General features: G+C 43.7%; 1 protein-coding gene across 3 annotated transcripts in view; it reads left to right on the top strand.

Annotated features, from left to right (window-relative positions):
- TTC6 (tetratricopeptide repeat domain 6) overlaps positions 1-18,292 on the top strand; it is a 154,218-nt gene that overhangs the window by 124,322 nt on the left and 11,604 nt on the right. For all 3 annotated transcript variants that reach the window (XM_045015740.1, XM_045015739.1, XR_006579141.1), the window contains exons 24-27: positions 9,175-9,315; positions 10,007-10,120; positions 11,956-12,075; positions 16,840-16,913. In XM_045015740.1, coding sequence (XP_044871675.1) covers positions 9,175-9,315; positions 10,007-10,120; positions 11,956-12,075; positions 16,840-16,913 — 449 coding nt within the window. The remainder of the gene's footprint in view (positions 1-9,174; positions 9,316-10,006; positions 10,121-11,955; positions 12,076-16,839; positions 16,914-18,292) is intronic.

The raw sequence follows: 18,292 nt of genomic DNA, 5'->3' as shown, positions 1-18,292 counted from the left end.
ATAGGACCCCGAGCGGAGGTCACTGTAAAGGTTGAAGGAACAGAATGTAGAGCAGTACTTGACACGGGATCCCAAGTGACCATCATATTCCAATCGTTCTACCAGCAGATGCTTGGGCATCTGCCTATACAGCCCCTGACAGGACTTGGCCTGTGTGGCCTCAGCATGGATGAATACCCCTATCAGGGCTATGTAATAGTACACCTGGAATTCCCAGAAGAGATTGCTGGCGTAAGACAGGAGGTGGACACTGCTGCTTTAATATGCCCTGACCCCAAAGGAGCCTCTGATGTGTCCGTGCTAATAGGGACCAACTCCAGCCTCTTTAGGATACTTGCCGATTACTGCAGACAGCAAGCAGGAGACCAATATCTGAACACCTTGGTGATACACACACACTGTGCCGCGGCCTACAGGAAAATTGAGGACACAAGAAAAGTGATGCCCGATTTGCCAATGGGAGCACTGAGGTATGCGGGCCCAGTCCCTTTGGTGGTGCCTGCAATGTCAGAAAAGGAGGTGATTGTCAAGAGTACCTGCCTAAAAGGTAGTAAGGGAACATTAGCTGTGGCAGAGCAGCCAACCGAGGGAGGGCTCCCAGAAGGAGTGCTGGTTCTCAGTGGAGTCATAACCCTACCTGCTGAAGCCCAGGGGGAGGTGACTATAATGGTGGCTAATGAAACATGCCGTGATGTGTTTGTAAAACCAGGGCAGAAGATTGCAGACATCTTTGAGCCTGAAAGCATTGTGAGACCCCAGTGTGAAGCTGAAGTTCCAATGATAGATCCTGCAAAGTTTGACTTCGGGGACTCACCACTGTCTGAGGAGTGGAAAGATCGCCTGAGGAAGAAGCTTTGCGAGAGATCCAAGGTGTTTTCGCTACATGAGTGGGACGTCGGATGTGCCAAAGGAGTGGAACACCACATCAGGCTACACGATCCCCGACCCTTCAGGGAGAGGTCTAGGAGGATTGCCCTCTCTGAGATGGAAGACGTACGCCATCATCTTCAAGAGCTGATCGCGACTGGTATCATTACAGAGTCCCGAAGCCCCTATGCTTCACCCATTGTGGTCGTTCGTAAGAAGAGTGGAAAAATCCGGATGTGTATTGACTACCGCACCCTAAACAGGCGCACTACAGTTGATCAATACACCATGCCTCGAGTACAAGATGCCTTGGACTGTTTGCTGGGTAGCCAGTGGTTCTCTGTGTTGGATCTTCGGAGTGGATACTACCAGATCCCCCTGGGAGAAGAGGATAAGGAGAAGACAGCCTTCATCTGCCCGTTAGGGTTCTACCAGTTTGAACGCATGCCGCAAGGGATTTCTGGGGCCCCGGCCACATTTCAACGACTTATGGAAAAAGTCGTGGGAGACATGAATTTACTGCAAGTGTTAGTTTACCTGGATGACCTGATTGTGTTTGGAAGAACCTTGGAGGAACATGAAGAAAGACTTCTTAAAGTGCTCGATAGGTTGGAGGCATATGGTTTGAAGCTTTCAATTGACAAATGCCAGTTCTGCCAAACCTCAGTGAAATATGTGGGTCACATCGTGTCCCAAGAGGGTGTGAGTACTGATCCCGATAAAATAGATGCACTCACTACCTGGCCACGTCCCACTAACTACAGAGAACTCAAGACCTTTCTTGGATTTAGTGGCTACTACCGCAGATTTGTGAAGAACTATGCCGCAATTGTAAAACCTCTGAATGATCTTACCAGGGGATACCAGTGCAACAAGTACAAATCTAAGACCCGGAATAAGAGGAGGCCTCCAAAGCCTCCTGTGCAGAGACACTATGGCCCCTTCGAACTGTTTGGGCCACGGTGGGATGAGAGATGTGAGAGGGCTTTTCAGGAAATCATTACTCGCCTAACTCACGCTCCCATCCTTGTCTTTGCTGATCCAAGCAAACCATTTATCCTGCATACTGATGCCAGTTTGGAGGGTCTGGGAGCAGTACTGTATCAGGAAGTGGAAGGCAACCGCAAACCTGTAGCCTTTGCCAGCCGAGGACTGTCTGACAGTGAAACTCGCTATCCCATCCACAAGCTGGAGTTTTTGGCCTTGAAATGGGCCATCACTGAGAAATTTCGAGACTACTTGTATGGTGCTCAGTTCCAGGTATGGACAGACAACAACCCACTGACTTATGTGTTAACAAGTGCTAAGTTGGATGCTACAGGGCAAAGATGGGTGGCCGCCTTGGCTAGCTATGAGTTCAGCATTCAATACCGATCCGGAAGAAGCAATGTAGATGCAGATGCATTGTCCAGACGTCCGCAGACACCTGAGGTTGCTGTGATACCCACAGATGGAGTGAGAGCTATTTGCAGCGTGAGTCGCAGAGAGCCGGAGGCCCATGAGAGCCTTCATGGATGTGTTGCTGAAGCTTTGGGCCTGCCCCCTGAATGCGTGCCTTCTGCTTCGGTGAACTATATTGCATTGGACCAATCTCCCTTGCCCATGCTCAATGCGGCTGACTGGCAGGAAGCCCAGCTGCAAGATACCGACATCCGTGATACACTACTTGCCAAAAGGGAGGGGCGAAGCCCGGCTGTGGTTGTCCCACCCAACCCAGAGGGTAAGCTACTATTGAGAGAATGGACCAAACTAAAACTAATTCAGGGAGTGTTACACCGTGTGACCACAGACCCTCTACAAAAGCAACGGAACCAACTAGTGCTGCCGAAAGAGTACAGAGCCCTGGCCATGAGGGCCCTGCATGATGACTTTGGACATTTAGGGATGGAGAGGACCCTGGAACTTATTCGCAGTAGGTTCTATTGGCCCCGGATGGCCGAAGATGTTCGCAGAAAATGTGAAACCTGCGCGCGATGTGTCCAAAGGAAAACTCTGCCTACGAGGGCTGCATATCTGAAGAACATCACCAGCAACAAACCTCTGGAGCTGGTATGCATTGATTTCTTGTCCTTAGAAGTAGACAAGAGGAATATTGGGAACATTCTAGTCGTGACCGACCATTATACGCGATATGCGCAGGCATATCCCACACGTGATCAGAAGGCCACTACTGTCGCTCGAGTACTGTGGGAAAAATATTTCTCAGTTTATGGATTCCCAGCCCGGATACACTCGGATCAGGGGCGGGACTTTGAGAGTCACCTTCTAAAGGAGGTGCTGAGGATAGCAGGAATTAAGAAGTCGAGGACAACGCCTTATCACCCACAGGGTGACCCTCAGCCAGAGAGGTTCAACCGAACCCTGTTAGATATGTTAGGGACTTTGCGGCCAGAGCAAAAAGCAACCTGGAGCCAACATGTCGCATTTCTGGTGCACGCCTACAACGCCACAAAGAACGACGCTACGGGAGTCACCCCATATCTCTTGATGTTTGGGCGAGAACCAAGATTACCCATAGACCTGTGCTTTGGTGTATCAGAGGATGGCGATAGCTATGAAACCCATCAGCAATATGTATCCCGACTACGAGAAAAGCTGCGGGATGCTTATCACTTAGCTGCATCTGCAGCTCGGAAGAATGCAGACCGCAACAAACATCGATATGATGCTAGGGTACGTCTGCAAGAGCTCCAGGCAGGGGACAGAGTCCTGCTGCGAAATTTGGGTATTGCTGGCAAACACAAGATAGCTGACAGATGGAAGGCAATACCTTACTTGGTGATGGAAAAGCTAGGAGACCTGCCGGTCTACAAGATCAAACCTGAAGAGGGTCCAGGGCAGACAAAGACTGTGCATAGAAATCTTTTGCTCCCGGTGGGGGAATTGGTAGGCAGCCCTTATGAGATGGGCCACAACAGGGCAACTGGGCAGAACGGCGGTGCTGTACCAAAGCCGCCTTCCAACGTGAACAGCCAGCCCCATGCAGCTAACCTACCCCTACTCAGCACATCTGAGAGTGAGTCTGAGGAGGAAGACACAACCATGGTGTATCCTGGGATGAAGACAAGACTTCAGTCTCGATCAGCTGAATCAAACGAGAGCACCTCCTCTTCCGCCCTAAACCCTATGGCAGAAGTATTTAGGCCCATTCCTGACACCCCTGAGCCACTGGTGGGACCCCCATGTGATGACACACACAGTTTATTGCACAGTGGAGACATACAGGTGGAGGATGTCCTGAGCACCTCCGACCCTCCCCTGTTAGAACTAGAAATGCAGGGGCCTATGGCAGTATCTGAGGGGACCTCACAAGAAACCTCCCCATCCGTCACTCAAGAGGATGTCCCCCCTGCCACAGCAACAGAGATTCTCCATAGGCGGGACAGGGTAATAAGACCCGTGAAACGGCTAACTTACGATGCACCTGGGGTGATTAGTGAGGAGCCAATACATTTAGCACACAGGTTTGTGAAAGCTAAAGTGGGCTATCTGAGGCCCTTTGGAGGGGACCAGTAAGTTGGTATAGTAGGAAATGTGATTTGTCGGGACGACAAATTCTCGGCTGGGGGGAGGATGTAAACAGAGTCAGGATGAGCTCTACCCTGACATCTGGTGGTACATTATGAGGAGTGGGCAAAGGAATTTTAGGAATGTGCATTTGCATTGGTAAACCCATTCCACTTAGCATAACACACAGCAGCATGGGAAGGTTATTTTCACACTGTGGAATCCCCAATTTCTTTGTTATTGGGGCAGGAAGGAAAAAAAAGTGCTGTTACCTTAATTATGTGAATGAGGAACTATGAGACTGCTTTATGACAGAAATGACTCAACCTACATTAAATAGTACTTGCTAGACAGGGGATATGGGTTCCAAAACCCAGTGATTCGAGAGAGGCTGGGGATAGGTATCTGTACTTGGTGGTGCAGGCTCCTTGTGTGAGCCAGAGGCCCCAGTTTTGCCTATGCCTCTCTCCACTGTGGAATGTCAGAGTTAATTTTGATTCCCTTAAGAATCTAGATACAGGTTACTGAGCTGAACTCACTTTGGACCAGTAGTGCACTGGCACTGGGCTCCCCTACTGTGAGCTGAAATCACTAAGAGTTTGAAATCACTAAGAGTTGAAATCACTGGAATTGCTGAGCTAAGAGCACTGAGTACTGTGCTAACCAGTGGGGGAGCCTGAAGCTATACTGTGGAGCAGAGCAGCTGGCAGAGTGGAGCGAGCAGTTTCCGAGGACGGCTGGAGCGGCTCACAGGACAGCTAGTGGACCAGAGCAGCTGGTAGAGCGGAGCAGCTGTGGGACGGGTGGAGCAGCCCACGGAGCCACGGAGCTGAGCAGTTGCGGGGACGACTAGTGGAAGCAGAACCCCGTGAAGAGGCAGGGCAGTTGGCCCCAAACCACGTAAGGTGCCCCTTGCTACCGAGGCTGGGGAGGGGGACCTCTGCAGGTAGACTCTCGAACTCTGGGCTGCCTGACCTGGGATAGAGACTTTTGGATTGTGGGACTTTTGGGACTGTGGGTGATTTGGGGGGTTGCTGGACTCAAGAGACCAGAGAGAAGGACACGGCCCAATTTCCTTGGGTGGGTCTTTGCTCACGGTTTGATCTATGAACTCTAGCTGAGGTATTTTCCCAATTTAATGCTTGTTGTTTACCTCATGTAATTAAATCTTTTCTGCTACACCAAGACTCTGTGCTTGCGAGAGGGGAAGTATTGCCTCCTTGAGGCGCCCAGGGGTGTGTGTAAGGTTTTCCCAGGTCACTGGGTGGGGGCTCGAGCTGGTTTTGCATTACATTGTAGGGAAGGGACCCATATGTATTGAACCCGGCCCTTGCTGCTATTGTTTCGGCCTGGCAGAAGGGTTACACTAGTAAGGAGGAGAGGATGGAAGATGATAAAATATGGGTTGGATCTGATGAAAAACAGTAAAATGAAAAAGAGTCCAATTCAATTACATCACACAATGGCAGAAAGCTAAAAAGTGACAATTTTTTAAAGTGCTTATACACAAATACTAGAAATCTAAATACTAAGATAGGTGAACTTGAGTGCCTCATATTAAATGAGGATATTGATATAATAGGCACCACAGAAACTTGGTAGAATGAGGATAATCAGCGGGACACAATAATAATACCAGAGTACAAAATATATTGGAAGGACAGAATAGGTCGTACTGCTGAGAGAGTGGCACTATATGTGAAAGAAAGTGTAGAGTAAAATGAAGTAAAAATCTTAAATGAACCAAACTGTCCCGTAGAATCTCTATGGCTAGTAATTCCATACTTGAATAATAAGAATATAGCAGTAGGAATATACTACTGACCACCTGACCAGGATGGTGATAGTGATTGTGAAATACTCTGGGAGATTAGAGAAGCTATAAAAAGAAACTCAATAATAATGGGTGATTTCAACTATCCTCATATTGACTGGGTACATGTCACCTGAGATGGGATGCAGAGATAAAGTTTCTTGACACCTTAAATGATTGCTTCTTGGAGCAGCTAGCCCTAGAACTCACAAGAGGAGAGGCAATTCTTGATTTTGATGGCACCTTAAAGACTAACAGATTTATTTGGGCATAAGCTTTTGTGGGTAAAAATCCCACTTCTTCAGATGCATGGAGTGAAAATTACAGATGCCGGCATTATTATATATGACGAGAAGGGTGTTACCTTACAAGTGGAGAACCAGTGTTGACAGGGCCAATTCAATCAGGATGGATGTAGTCCACCCCGAATAATTGATGAGGAGGTGTCAATACCAAGAGAGGGAAAGTTGCTTTTGTAGTGAGCCAACCACTCCCAGTCCCTCCCAGAGGCAAAAAGGCATCCTTTAGAAAGTGGAAGTTAAATCCTATTGAGCAAAATAGAAAGGAGCATAAACTCTGGCAAGTGAAGTGTAAAAATATAATTAGAAAGGCCAAAAAAGAATTTGAAGACTGGCTCTTTTCAGCTTGGAAAAGAGATGACTAAGGGGGGATATGATAGAGGTCTATACAATCATGACTGGTGTGCAGAAAATAAGGAAGGAAGTGTTATTTTCTCCTCATAACACAAGAACTAGGGGTCACCAAATGAAATGAATAGGCAGCAGGTTTAAAACAAACAAAATGAAGTATTTCTTCACACAACACACAGTCAATTTGTGGAACTCTTTGCCAGAGGATGTTGTGAAGCCCAAGACTATAACAGGGTTCAAAAAGAACTAGAAAAATTCATGGAGAATAGATCCATCAATGGCTACTAGCCAAGATGGGAAGGGATACAAAACCATGTTCTGAAGTGTCCTTAGCCTCTGTTTGCCAGAAGCTGGGAATGGATGACAGGGAATGGATCACTTGATGATTACCTGTTCTGTTCATTCCCTCTGAAGCACCTGGCATTGGCCACTGTTGGAAGACAGGCTACTGGGCAAGATGGACCATTGATCTCAGCCAGTATGGCCATTCTTATGAAGTTCTTCATGTGTTAATCACTCTTATTTATTTTTCTGCTGTGCTTCTAATGGAGAAATAATTAAGATTTAAGGATTTTGTTTACTCTCTGTCTATACACCAGTAGCATAATTTCCATAAGAATACATAGTGCTCTCAGTATGTATTAGTTAACTATTTGAAGCAAAGTAGCAGAGGGAGTTTACACATTGTTTTTTGTTGTGTTGCAATAGGGAGATGGATATTAAAAAATCTGGAGCACATTTTCCATCAGGTTATAACTGTGTTGCTCCCAATGGAGGTGCAAGAACATGAGTACCAATCTCAGGGCAAACTATGAAAGAACCAGGACACAAACCCCAAATTGGTCATTAATTCTAAACTTAGATTTCACCAACCAATTGCACCAACTGCAAACTCCTCAGGCATATTAACAGCCTTAAACAAAGTCACAGACAGTCTCCTTGGGTCCTCTGGTCTCTCTTGTCACTCAGCTGAGCATATCTCTGTTATATATGGCCCTTAAGATCAAGAATTACAGCAATATTGAGGTTACGTCTAGTCCCAAAGAACCAGTCATTTACCCCAGATCATTTGTGCCTTGGATCTCACACAAAGGACAAAGCTTGTAACCAATCCTATAATAAATTATATGTAGATTTATTAAATAGGAAAAAGGTAACTAGAGTGTTATTTACAAGATTAAAGCAAGCAAATATAGACACACATATGAATTCCAGTCGTAGGTTTTAAAAGGTAATAGAGGCTCTTCTAATCAGCATGCTCTTTTTGTCCTTTAGGGTTAATCCATGCTAACGGCTGATGATCTGTATGCCTAGAAACCTCATTGTCACTCAGAGCCCCAGCAACATAGAGATCCTTAGTTCCTTTTGTTTGTGGTTTTGATCCCTGTCCTGCCATATGCTCTCAGTTGCAAAACTCAGCTGGTGGGAGGACTTCACTTGCATGACTCATCTTCACAGGGAGGAGAACAGAACAACAATAAATCTTTAGTCCTTTTGTTGACAATTCCTCAGTCCAGATATAGGGAGTGTCCAGTTGTAAGAGCCAATCCTAGCCTGTCTGGTATCGATAGGGCTCCTCTTCTGGGAGGGGCATAATGATTTCTATAGAAGAGCAGCTCTTCACACTAATTAATGTCCCTCTGCTGTATGATGATTCATTCAGTCATAGAGGCTCCCACTACACCCATTCAAATACTACATTACAATATGGAATACAGATATTACAAGGAAGATCAATGCATGCAGCAACTCATAAGCATTGGACAGAGTCCAAACACTAAGCACTTTCTTATAATTCTAATATTTATCATATTAATATTAACCCACGAGTGAGCCAGAGAGATTCCAGCTGTTTATCTGTCAGTGTTCATTTGAGACATGGGGACCTTGGCGTGAGCTGGTGCTTGGTCTGCCTGAGTCACAATAACAATTTCTAAATGGTAATTTTTGTTCTTAAACAGCTTAGTAGTTTCCCTTTAAGGGATGACTTGGACATCATTAGTATTGTTTTGTTAAAGTCTGTTTTATTTGTGTCCTTCCTTTTGTTTTTGTTTTTTTCTTTTTGTATTCCAAAGATCATTTTTCTGCATTTGATTTTTGTTATGTCTAATGGAATTTAAGTTATTTCTCATTTCAATATTCATGTTGTTTTCCATGATTATAACCAAGGTACCCAGTGTTCATTTAATTTGCTTGGTTTTCTTACCACTATACTTAGAAGTTTTAAGTTCTTTATGAAAAAAGTCATTTCTTACCTTTGCTCAGTGGTTGTCCAAGATATTATCAAAAATATTTTAGTATTTGTACTGCAACATGTTTCTGTCTTCATCTATAAAGGCATATTTAAGTCGTGCTGCTTACTATGGTAGCAAGGGAAGATACTCCAAGGCAATTCTGAATTGTAACGAGGCTATCAAAATTCATCCTAACAGTGTGAGAGCCTATCTCTACAGAGGAACTTTGAAATATCACAATAAGGTAGAGACGTATTTTATCTTTTGGATGAAGTACATGAACTATTTTTGTTATTCACCTGTAGAAAGAGCTAAAAGCCGGGGGACCAATTCTACCCAGGCTTGTGGGGAATTCCACCAATATAGCATACTTCCAGTTTCCCCAGCGCCTTGGAAGCCACTTTGTGGGGGGTGCTGTGGTTCTGGAAAGGGTGCAGTGGGTTGGGTTGGTTAAGCTAGCTAGATTTATCTCAATTTTACCTCTCCAGGACCCATGGAGGAAGCTCCCATAAGTGAATTTGGCCACAGCAGCAACTGCACCTCCATAATAAACTACCCTCCATGTTAGGAGATGATATAAAGTGATCATGAAAGAGTCAAAGAGAGGGTAAAGAATAATATAGCTAGATAACATTAATGATTGTCATAGTTGTATTACTTAGTCAATGACAAAAACATAAAGTAATAAGGCTCAGTTGTGCAGTCTTGGTCCATTCAAAATCCTATAGAAATCAGTAGAAATCCTACCTAAGGGAAGACTGCAATAATTGACCCATATTGACAAACTGATATGAGAGAGTGCCTTCCAGTACTGATGAAGAGACAAGAAATGTAAAACTGTGTGGTCACATTTTACACGATTGTGTTCTTTAGGACAGATCATATGATGCTGTGAATTATACAGTGTTTTTATATGCAATGTTTTTTATGTGCAGACATACAAAAATGCCGTTGAAGACTTAACCAAAACTATTGACTTGGACAAAATCTGCGTTTTGGCATATTACAACAGAGCAATCTGTTATCACCAAATAAAGGACTTTAGAAAGGTATTATATCCTTTTATTCAAGAACACTTGATTATGTAGTTATTCAGAAATGCTAATAAACTGTTTCTGAACATTAGTAGCAAGCTTTCCTTTTTGCATCAACAATCCTTTACAACTGCATTGCTGTCAGTCGAAGATCTAAGTACCTGTTTTGTGAGTACACTTGGATGTATACATGACAATAAATTTACTCAGTGAAGGCCAGGTTGAAAATCTGGCCTTTATATCACTAACATTTGCAGTGCTTATTTCAGGATGTAGTGTTGTTCAGATTCATGCATTTCTGCTGTGATATGCGTATCACACACACATGCCCATCCACCCACCCACCAAAATCTTGCAGGGGAGTTCAGAAGGGGAAGGAAAGAAGGGGAGCATAGAAGCAGAACAGGGCAAGATTAAGGCAGTAATGGGTACTGTAAAAATCTGAGTCCATCTCTATCTTGTGGGATTGATCTGGTCCTGGTCCCCTGTGGCCCTGTCCTTATCCACTGCTCAGAGGAGCAGGATTGGGACAGAAGCTCCACAAAACCCACTTCATTTGGGAAAAAGACAGATGGCATGTCCACAGAGGTGAGGTTGGAACTTCATCACCATAGAGGTGGGACTTGGGTGTCAACAGCCCCACGGAGCCTTTTGATTGATTACTTCCTCCCTGCAGATCTTTTTGCTCCAGAGGGAACTGTGTTACCCCTATATAGCTTCTAAAGGTGCTAAAACATTACTACCTTGAGCTCCCTGCTATACTTATTTGCCTTTTAAGGCTTCCCAAATACCTGTTCCAGCCTACAGATCTTCAGTCTAGCCTTCTGCCCCCAATTCTCTTTGCTACCCAGAGACACCTCAGTCCCCATCCCTCACCCCCAAGTGACTACACAATTTTTCTTGTTGAATCACCATTCCAGTCCTTGAAGCCCATCCCAATAGGCATCAGGAAGTGGCAGAAATAGTGGTGAGAGTGGAGCTGACCCATCAACTCATGTAGACTCACAGGAGTTAGGGATGGAAAAAACCTTTTAGATGAATCCAATGTTTGCTTAGTCTAGTTTTAAATATCACTAGCAGTAGGATTTCCCCTGGGTGTCTATTGTACAGCCTAATACTATCAGGAAGCCTTTCATGATATGAAGGCCTAAACTGTCCTAATTATCCCACACTAGTTATCACTTGACTTAAGGCATCTACTTTATTTTCTGATTTAGAGTTGGTGAGGTACTGTCCAACTTTGATAAGTTTGTGAATTGATACCTGCATTTCCATTCCACTTATTCATGCCATTGTGTTCTCGACTGAGATTTAGTTAATAAAACTAGACTAATAAGACTTTCCAGTAGTCTTAAATTAATTTAATTTTCAGAAGTTTCTTAACTTTATATTAAAAATGCTTGATGCATCTAAAATGAAGTTAAAAAATTAAAATAAAATTTAAACACGAATATGGGAAAGACCAAATTAGATACAGAAAGAATAGCAGTTTTATTTCTAAACATAAAACTTTTGTAGCCTCAATGCAGACTTAGTCTCTTTGCTATTGTGTTCTGCAGACAGGGGTATATCTAAGTAAAGAGTGAAGTACAGAGAGGAATAGGCAACACTGTGAGAAGAAAATAACTGCTGTATTGTGTTCCTCTTTATCATTTAGTCCCTAGTCCTGCAAACATTTAAGTACAGTATGTGCTTAACTTTTAGCCTCTGAGTAGTCACACTGAAATCAGTAGGACTACTCAGGTACTTAAAATAAGACATAAGTGTTTGCAGGATTGGAACTTTAGATTGTAAAGTTAAGTATCATAGTATGCTTCTCAGTAAAATTAAATATTTGTAATTTTTTTTAGGCTTTGACAGACTATGGAATTCTTCTTCTTCTTGAATCGAGTAAGGAAATTGTCTTGACAGTGTTAATTAACCGTGCACTACTCTATGTGGAACTGGAAGACTACTCTAATGCATTAGAGGTATAAGATTCTCTTTTACATACAAAATTTCACATTTCATGTTTATTTTATGACCCATATAGCTGACATGAAGAATAATGTGCAAATTAGCAGTATTTCTAAGGGCACATCTACACTACAAAATTCGGTTGGCTTAACTACATTGCTCAGGGCTGTGAAAAATGTGACAGGAATGATTTCAGCATGGGCATGCTGCAAAATTGGGTAGTTTATTTGTTTCAAAGATAGATATCCTACGTAGATGCAAGAATGAAGACGAGTACCTTTGTGATGACCCAGAAATGTCCCACTAGAAATGCATGGAAAAAGCCCTTCACGCTTGGTAGACCTTGCATAGAAATAGCTGAAACAGAACAATTACTGCATAGGTATCTGTCTTATGCTTCAAAATGTAATTAATCAGAGAAGCTCAATGGAGGGACTCAAATGGTACATATTTTGATGTGAAGTAGCTCCCGATAGGAGAATAGGGACTCATAGTAATGGGGTAGAACCAACATGATCAGGAAAAAGTGTTAACTCCTGAATGAATTTTGGAAAGACTGATTTACAAAATGAGAGTTGAACGTTAGAGACTCAAAATCCTAATGCATCCCATGTAGCTAAATATTTTCACAAGATTATATTCTTCCTACATGTAATTTAGAGAATCTGGTGTACAAATCAGTTTTGTTAGTGTGCTGCTGGAGGGAGCTTTCAGAGCACCCACACAGGAGCGCCACCAGCTTTTTTGCCGCCCTAGGCGGCGGAAGGTCCCGCCCCTGAAATGCCACACCCCAAATGTTAGTGCCCTAGGCGACTGCCTAGGTCGCCTAATGGGTTGCACCGGCCCTGCACCCACATGTACTGTGGCTGTTGTGTCAGGAGGTAATCTTTTAGGTCTCAGTCCTGGAAGATGTTTTCTGCCGTGATCTAGCAAGAGAAACAAGGTGGATGAGGTAATACTTTTTGTTGGAGCAACTTCTGTTGGTGAAAGTGAAAGAGAAGCTTTTGAGCTACACAAATCTTTTCTTCAGGTTTGGGAAAGGTACTCAGTGTGTTATAACTACACACACACTGTGGAACAGATTGCTTATCATAAGTAGTTAACACATATTGTAAGAGACCAATCAAGGTCAAGTGGCCTGTTAAAACCTCTGCAGTCATAGGACAAAAAAGGGGGAGGAGAAGTTAATAGGTTACAGATTATTGTAATAAGCCATAAATCCAGTGTCTTTATTAAGACCATGATTTTTAGTGTCTAGCAAAGTTATGAATTTAGGCTCCCAGGCCTATCTTTTGAAGGTATTATGCAGGTTTCTTTTGAGGATGAGGACTGCTAGATCAGATATGGAGTAATGTTTTTGTGAAAAGTGTTTGCCCACAAGAGTTATGGTCTTTTTATCATTTTTCTATGTAAGTTCATTCAATGGCATAGTGATTGGTTTCACCCAAATAGTTGTTGTTGTTGTGGCATTTAGTGAACTGGATGAGGTACACCACAGGTTGTGATAGGCATGTGTAGGCCCAGGCATCTTGAAAGGTGTGTTGTGGGGTTTGTTGATCATAGTAGCAGTGAAGATATGTCTGTAGGTTTTGCATGTGTTGTGGCAGGGTTTGATGTCGCTTTGTGTTGATGTGTCTTGGTCTGTGGGGAGCTTGCTTCTTTTGATGGATTTGGCAAGGTAAGGGAGTGGTTTGAAGGCCAGGAGAGGGGAGGTTCAGGAAAGATTTATTTTAGGATGTGGTCCCCATAGAGTATGGATTGTAATTGCTTAATGATACCTTGTATGGCTTCCAGCGTGGGCTGGTAGGTGACAACTAGGGGTGTGTGGTTGGAGGTTTTTTTTCCCTGTCTTGAGGCATGTTGTCTTGGGGTATTTGGGTGCCCTGTTCCATGATGAAATCTACTTCTCTGGTGGAGTGTCCTTGTTTGGTGAAGGCAGTTTTAAATGTGTTAAGGTGTGTATCCTAGACTCTCTTCTTGGAGCACAATCTGTGGTATGTGAGTGCCTGGCTGTAGATAACAGGTCTCTTGGTGTGTTTGGAGTGGTTACTGGATCTGTGAAGGTAAGTGTCGTGATCCAGCAATCAGTTAAGCATGTGCGCAAAATTAGTAATGTGAGCAGTGCCATTGACTTCATTAGAACTATTTGTGTGCTTACAGCTAAACACGTTTAAGTGCTTTGGTAGGTTGGGACAGAATGTCCAGCCCTGTAAGGAATGGGCCTTTATTTTACAATATTTTAGTTACACAAGTAAAAAAAATTGTCACTACAAAAGAGGTTTGTACTAACATAGTACAGTAACTCCTCACTTAAAATCGTCCTGGTTAACGTTGTTTCGTTGTTATGTTGCTGTTCAATTAGGGAACATGCTCATTTAAAGTTGTGCAAAGCTCCCTTCTAATGTTGTTTGGCAGCTGCCTGCTTTGTCCGCTGCTTGCAGGAAGAGCAGCCCGTTGCAGCTAGTTGGTGGGGGCTTGGAACCAGGGTGGACCGGCAGCCCCCCTATCAGCTCCCCGCTCCCCTAAGTTCCCTGTGCAGCAGCTGCCCAACAGGCTAGCAAAATTGCAGCTGTCCCTTCCAGGGCCGGCTCTGGCTTTTTTGCGGCCCCAAGCAAAAAAAATAAAATAAAATAAAATAAAAATGCAGCGCGGCGAGGCCAGAGCAGCAAAGCAGGGTAAAAAAATAAAATAAATAAAAACCCCTGCGGCACGGCCAGAGTGGCAAAGCAGGAAAAAAACAAAAAACCTGCGGGGCGGCCGGAGCCAGGATGCAGGGGGACTCCCTGTGCTGCAGACGTGCCCTGGCTAGTGGAGGGGAGAGGGAGGGAGCGAGGGGTAGAGAGAGAATGAGGGCAGCCAGGGCTTCAGCGGGGCGCTCGCCACACGGCCCCAACCGCCATGCCGCCTGCTGGGCAGGCTCCGCGCCGCTCCGGTCAGTGGGGAGGGAAGGGCTTGCTGCAGACCTGGCACTGGCTGGGGCAGACGGTGCACGCAGCCAGCTTTCAGCAGGGTGCTCCCCTCCTCTGTGCCGCCCTAGGATTGGGAGGAATGCTGCCCCGTAGAATCTGCCACCCCAAGCATGAGCTTGCTCAGCTGGTGCCTGGAGCTGGTCCTGGTCTCTCCCCCAACTGCCATGTGCTGCTCCTGCCCTGTGCCTTGGAGCTGCTCCCCAAGACTCCTGCTTCCTGTGTAGGGGGGAGAGGAAGAAGAGGGAGGATAATGTCAGGGTGTCCCCCTCCCCCCTGCTCCTGCCTCCCGCTTACCCCATTTTCCATAGAGCAGGGGGGACACACAACAGGGCTCAGGACAGAGGGAGCTTGCTGGCAGCAGCAGCTGCGGCCTCAGCAAGCTGATCTAATTAACAAGGCAGTGTACTTTAAGGGGAAATGCGCATCTCTCTCTCATACACACAGTGTATGTCTCTGTCTCTGTCTGTGATGCTCTCTCTCCTCCCTCCATTCCTGCTGCCTTGTAGACTGTGAGAGTTAACCCTTGAGGGCTCAGCCAATTGCTAGTTCCTCATTTAGCAGTAAGGCATTCCCTGGAAAATATCCCATCCTGTGACTCCTCCACTTCAACCAAGCTTCACAATCATGATCACTGTGTACCAGTATTAAATTGTTTGTTTAAAACTTATACTCTGTGTGTGTGTGTGTGTGTGTGTGTGTGTGTGTATATATATATATATATATATATATATATATATATATATATATATATATATATATATATATATATATAAAATATAGTCTTTTGTCTGGTGAAAAAAAATTCCCTGGAACCTAACCCCCTCATTTACATTAATTCTTATGGGGAAATTGGATTCACTTAACATTGTTTCACTTAAAGTCACATTTTTCAAGAACATAACTACAATGTTAAGTGAGGAGTTACTGTAGGACATTTCTGTACATATGTATACATCTCATTACAGTGTCAGGCCAATGTGATAGTCTTTTGAACACTAAGTCTCTATAGAGAGTGAGATATTTATTTTTTCAATTTGAAGAGCTAGAAAATACCCTCTAAACTATTTTTCCATTGAGTGCATCAGTACAAGTGCTGTTGCAAAGCTAAACTGTTTCTGTCTATATGTTGATGGGAGGTGCTGTAGACTGTATAAAGCCTACTTTCCCTTGCAAGGACTTAAACTACTTCCTTATTATAAAGTTAAAAGATGTTTTCCCCATATCAGAAACATCGAAACAACGTTTTCCTTTTAAATCTCATATATCAAAACCACACAGACAAGGTATTCCAAATTTTGGTTAAAAGAAGAGTTAGAAATCTCTAGACTAGTGATTTATAATGAAAATATTGACACATCTTTAGCTGGAAGATTATGAACAGGATACTCTAACCAAAGAATCACTCCGTTTAATCCTATCATTTATTTTTAAACTACTTCAGTTTACTTGTTTATAAATATAGTAGCAGAAGGGAATGAAAAAAGGTTATGTTTTTATTACTGAATTTTTTAATGAGATTGTGTAGGTGTTTCTATAAAAATACTGGAAGTAATATTGCATCCAGCTCTGTAGGAAATACCCAGATATGAAACATATTGTCTGACTAGAAAGGCTACGTTCCCCGAAGACCCTGAGCATTAATTATGGAATGGAAAACAGTTAGTGCATTAACTCTCCAATTCTACTGAAAAAATACCGTGTTCTTGTTTAGGTTTCATCTCCTTGTTGATAAAAAATTGATTTGCTAAGGCCACGTTATTGAAGCAAAACAAAACAATACAAACATATATAATTAGTATTTTTTTTCAGGACTTCCAGGAGGCTTCATTGTGTAATCCAAGAAATAGTGAGATCTATCAAGCTATTGGAATCTGCTACCACAGGTATGATATGTGGTTCGGTATGGCATAGGGTAGGAGAAGAGAAATAGAGGGGGAGGTGGATGATGTTCCAATGTATCTTTTAATAACAGTCTGAGTGAGGACTGGATAAGAGAAAAGGAAGAAGGGAAAGAAAAAAGAGAGATGAGTAGATGTCAGTGCCGGCTCCAGCGTTTTTGCCGCTATCGGCGGCACTTCGGTGGCAGCTCTACCGCTGCCGTTTCATTCTTCAGCGGCAATTTGGCGGCAGGGACTGAGGGACCCACCACCGACTTGCCACCGAAGAGCCGGACCTTCCACCCCTTTCCGTTGGCCGCCCCAAGCACCTGCTTGCTGGGCTGGTGCCTGGACCTGGCCTTGGTAGGTGTTTGTCAGATTTGCCATTGATGTTTCAGTCTCACATGGGATCATCCATTATCTAACAATAAGATGTTTATAGCAGCAGAGAAAAAAAAAGGCATGACTGAAAAAGTGAAGCTAAGAAGAGAATCAAGAGAGATGAAATAGAATGAAAGGTGTGAGGAGGTAGAACAGAGCCAGTACTGCCTGTAATTATGGCACCATGTTAATGTCTCCATAATTTTAGTAGGGACACAATTTCCATTTTAAGCCTATGCCTCTTCCTTTTTACAAAACCACCTCTGACTTTTTAACTTGAAATTTTTCATGTTTAGTCTCAGCTAGCAGAGATATATTCTGAAAGCTTGAAGTAAACCTATTAATCATTTTAAAAGTATATAATTTAGAGGCATTAGAGTGTACACTTAAGTTATTCTATTTTATCACAGTGATAATCAGTAAGAATATAAAAGCAGCAAAGAGTCCTGTGGCACCTTCTAGACTAACAGACGTATTGGAGCATGAGCTTTCGTGGGTGAATACTCACTTCGTCGGATGCATGTCAAGCATCCGACGAAGTGGGTATTCACCCACGAAAGCTCATGCTCCAATATGTCTGTTAGTCTAGAAGGTGCCACAGGACTCTTTGCTGCTTTTACAGATCCAGACTAACATGGCTACCCCTCTAATACTCAGTAAGAATGGTAAGTCTCTACTTTTTAATGTGGAAAGGAAGGTAGGTTATAGTGTGATGTTGGTTGATGAACTATGTATTAATTTACTCTTATCTATTGTATTCTACGGTCTTCTCTAGCACCTATCACTGTATTATATAAATGCTGCTTAGGCAGTCTTTGGGTGGGCATATTTAAGATCTGTCATCATGAGTCTTGCCCGGCTATGGCTGATTTGTGCTGCTCTGGCTCCCTAATTCTCCTTTGTCAGGGGAGTCGTGAGAGGGCATAGACCTGACACAGTGGCGCTGTGTTTTCTGGGGTGCCCAGGTGCAGTGGGTATGACTGGGGTGTCCCTATGACTAAGAG

The sequence above is a fragment of the Mauremys mutica genome, chromosome 4, assembly GCF_020497125.1.
Source record: "Mauremys mutica isolate MM-2020 ecotype Southern chromosome 4, ASM2049712v1, whole genome shotgun sequence".
NCBI classification, from domain to species: Eukaryota; Metazoa; Chordata; order Testudines; family Geoemydidae; genus Mauremys; species Mauremys mutica.
This window is presented reverse-complemented; position numbering and strand designations above follow the sequence as displayed.